Source organism: Equus quagga, unplaced genomic scaffold, assembly GCF_021613505.1.
Source record: "Equus quagga isolate Etosha38 unplaced genomic scaffold, UCLA_HA_Equagga_1.0 114826_RagTag, whole genome shotgun sequence".
NCBI classification, from domain to species: domain Eukaryota; kingdom Metazoa; phylum Chordata; class Mammalia; order Perissodactyla; family Equidae; genus Equus; species Equus quagga.
The window spans coordinates 1-3,908 of NW_025795709.1; the positions used below are offsets into that span (position 1 = coordinate 1).

Below are 3,908 nucleotides of genomic sequence, written 5' to 3' on the forward strand. Positions count from 1 at the left end.
GGCGTATCTAAGGATAATGCTGATTGAAGGATGTGGACCCCATGATTCCTATACCCAAGAAATTATAACTTGACAGAGTTTTTGACCTCCAATACCCACTTTTAGAATGGCATCATTGTGGCCTGAGGCTCTGAGGTGACATCTGACTATTCTCCAAATATTAGCATTACTTCCTTAGACTCGGGTTCTCTGTTATGACTGTGTTGATGATCCTAACATCCTACAATGGGCCAAATCGCTTATTCTCAATAAAAATGGTTCTTTGTTTCTAAGAAATCTCTGTATACTTGTTTGTCAACTCGTTTTTTGAAATGATATGGCCTGTCTGGAAATTTGTCTAAAAATAGCTTGCCTGAATTTGGATTTTTCTTCAGCATAGTACAAGCATTTCTTCTTATCCCTGCATCATAAATGATGCCTTCTTCACCTAATCCTCATATTCCATATGCTCAGACCTTTCCTTACCCAGGAACACTCACACAGTACTGCAGAGTGGTGCTGTGAAATTGCATTGTTTCTAGAAGGCAGCAGGAGGGGAAAGAAGAGAAGGGATGACACATCTTCAATAAGTCAGAACAACAGTTCTGGAGAGAGACTATGTGGCCTCTGAGCTTAAAGGATTAATGGAATGAAAAAGATCATTTCTAGCGTTATTGAGAAATTAGAAGCAGACTCATTGTTAAGCACACGAGGAATAAAAACTTAAAGAATGAATAAGTTAGAAGAATAATATTCTATCACATCATCTTCATTTCAAGGAAGTAAAAATAGATTTGCATATATTGAGGTTGTGGAGGTTGGTTTAAGCGGTTAATTGACAAATATTTTTCACATGAAACCATCCCCGACACTGAAGACACAGTAGGAAAATTATAGACATATGACCTGCTCTCAGAGTGTTTACATTCTAGTAGATGAAGTTAAAAAATAAAGAATACTTAAGATGAATTCAGACAGATAATTACCTCAGAGGGAATGAAACAGTTTAATGAGAAAGAAAGTAAGAGTTAAAGTATTAGAGTTCAGGGAAGTATTTTGAGGTTGTGACAAATGAGCTGATGCCAGTTGCAAAGAAGACTAGAGAGGACGGTAGCAAGTGTTAAGGGGGGAGAGAATTTTATTAGGTTTCAAGCACGATCAGATGTTGCCACATTTTCCAGTGGAAAAGAGCAAAGTCTAGTGCCTTAATGGGGCTCTCTTTGGCTGGGGAAGACATAAGAATGGAATTTAAAATTCCAGTCAATGTTCTCAGTTAGAGGGTCTATGGCTTTTTTGGTACTGACTTTAGTGCCCTTTCCTTTTCTGAACTTCCAGAACTCTAACATTTAGATCCTACCACAGAAAAAGCCCTTCAGACTCAGCTGTAACCAGCGATGACAAATGTGTCACTGTCTCATTTCCATGACAGGGTCACTGCACAAACTCTGACTCTGAGGTCCTTGGAGCTAGGAGACCCCACAAAATGGCCAAATCCAACAGAGATGGCCCTGCCATCAAAGTGAGCCTGCAATGAAGCTATTCACAAGATATAATTTGTCCAACTGATGAAGAAACAGGAGTTCTTTCAAATGCAGGACAGTTTTCACAGCTTGAACATTCGTTAAGTCAGATCTGAGGACTGACTGTGCTCTGGGTAACTCTGAGGTTAGCTTTACAAACAGGGGAAGGGAATTCTTATCATCACAGCTCTTTAAAAATCTAACTTATTGTTTCATTATGTTTTTTTATTATGGAAAGCATTCAGTCAAATGGAAGAATATTGGTAGGCTTGTGTAAGATAATTTATGTATCCAGTAAAGAGCCTATCATTTACTAAGATAATTTATTTATCTAGAAAATGGTCCTGACAAACTTTCACTTAACACTTCCCCCAAGTCTGAAATCTTGTCACTCTCTTAGTCAAAGGAAACTTGAGAGTTTAACTTTAAGTTAAAAGAGAAGATGGCAGTAATATATCTAAATATCTTATAGCTTATAAGTGGCACACCAACAGCTGAATGTGTATTTGATTTAACCCATCTATTTTTTATTGGCAAATATTGATCAAGTGTCAACTATGTACCAGGCACTGAACTCAGAGCAGGTAATTCAGAGCTGCACAAAATAGACACACCGCCACCATTATGGAGCAGTATCCAGAGATCTGAATGGAAAAGTATTTGAAATATTGCAATAAAGGTTGAATACTTTTTCAACAATCCAATAGTATTGTGGCCTAAAAGTGGGTGTTGGCAGCAGTATTAAAAAGTAAAGTGTCTATGCCAGGGAATTTGTGAATTAGAATTTATAGTTTAGAATTTCAAAGATGACAGAAAAGGAGACAAAACAAAGGAAAAGAAAAGTTGGGGTGGGGATATATTTTCTTCCTTTTTGCTATTAGGAATGAAACATCACAGATTGATCAGATTAGACCTGTGACCAATATAAAAAAAATAGGAAGATTTCTTAAGGAAGGAAAAATGTGTAATAATGAAATTTCTCAGAAAATGAAATCAGCAGGTTTGTGAAAATGCCTGTTGAAGGTACTTAATAAAGTAGTGGATTATCACCCATTCCTTTGTTGTTGAAATGTGACTATCCAGTAGAAAGAATGATCTTCCTGAGTTTCTACTCCCTTCTAAGTTGGATTTCATAGTTGTTCCAGCAAGAAATATTTATTTTTGGAGTCCACTAGATTCTAAAAATGGTGATTTAAGTAAAACCTAGAGAAGCAAGATGAGCAAAAAGAATCCCCCCCAGAGAAATAAACAAGCAAAAAAAACTTTCTCTGACTGCACATTTAGTGATGGAAAGGTCGGAGGTTTGGGATAGAATGAGAGGAAAGGGGATCTTTAGATTTAGACACCTATGGACAGAAGAGCTTATTTATAGAGGCAGAGAAATAAACCAAGATTTCTGATCTCAGTGCCATGACATTTTGGCCAAGATGTTTCTTGGTTGTTGAGGGCTGTTCTGTGCCCTGTAGAATTAGCATCATCCTTGTTTTCTACCACAAGAGACTAGTAGGTATCTGACAGTAGGTATGTGAGTGGGACAAGTCTGGCAAGAAGTTGCAATGATTCAAGAAAGGAGATGGGAATATTTCCTTCCCTATGGGCCAAAGTAGACATCTTAGGGTAGAGTAGCGAGCAAAAGAACAAGATTTCCTACAGCCCCCCACAAGATAGTTGTGTAATGTAGCTATTTAATAATAGGAGGGTTTGAAAATGGGTATCAGTTTTACATCTGGGCACATGATTCTATTGAGACAATTCTTTGGCAGAGTAAATATACATGAGGCTCTTGAATTGAAAGTGGTGACTCCAAAATAATGAGCTCATTTTAAGCAAACCATTGTTAACGATTGTCAACAGCAACTGGCAAATAAAAGGTGTTTACATATTTTGTGGCTAAGTCAGAGATGAATGGTATGCTCTGCCAATTACTGACAGTATATAAAGGGCCAGGAGAAGTAGAAGACACACACACTTCAGAAACCTCCTCTTGCAACCCGCCTGAATTCTCTTCTCCTGACAACATGTGTTGCAACTACTATGGCAACTCCTGTGGCTATGGCTGCACATATGGCTATGGCTGTGGGTTTGGCCCCCATTATGGCTGCAGTTATGGGACTGGCTATGGCTGTGGATACAGCCCCCTTTATGGCTGTGGTTATGGAACCAGATATGGCTGCGGATATGGCTGTGGATATAGCCCCCGTTATGGCTGCAGTTATGGAACTGGATATGGCTGTGGTTATGGCTCCAGCTATGGCTGTGGGTACGGCTCTGGCTACTGTGGCTACAGGCCACTTTGCTATAGAAGCTGTTATTCTTCTTGCTGCTAGAACATCACTATCCAAGCCTCATTTGCTCCTGAAATGGCGTATCTAAGGATAATGCTGATTGAAGGATGTGGACCCCATGATT

The 3,908-nt window shown here is 38.8% G+C and overlaps 1 protein-coding gene across 1 annotated transcript; it reads left to right on the forward strand.

The window, feature by feature from the left end:
* Positions 1-3,466: 3,466 nt before the first annotated feature.
* Positions 3,467-3,902, forward strand: LOC124232779 (keratin-associated protein 21-1-like). Its single transcript, XM_046649693.1, has one exon. It carries the CDS (start codon positions 3,518-3,520, stop codon positions 3,824-3,826), a length of 309 nt encoding a protein of 102 aa, XP_046505649.1. The 5' UTR covers positions 3,467-3,517; the 3' UTR covers positions 3,827-3,902.
* The last annotated feature ends 6 nt before the right edge of the window (positions 3,903-3,908 follow it).

What these genes read in the sequence shown, in the direction of transcription:
- LOC124232779 (XM_046649693.1), top strand. Translation starts at nt 3,518, where the DNA reads ATGTGTTGCAACTACTATGGCAACTCCTGTGGCTATGGCTGCACATAT.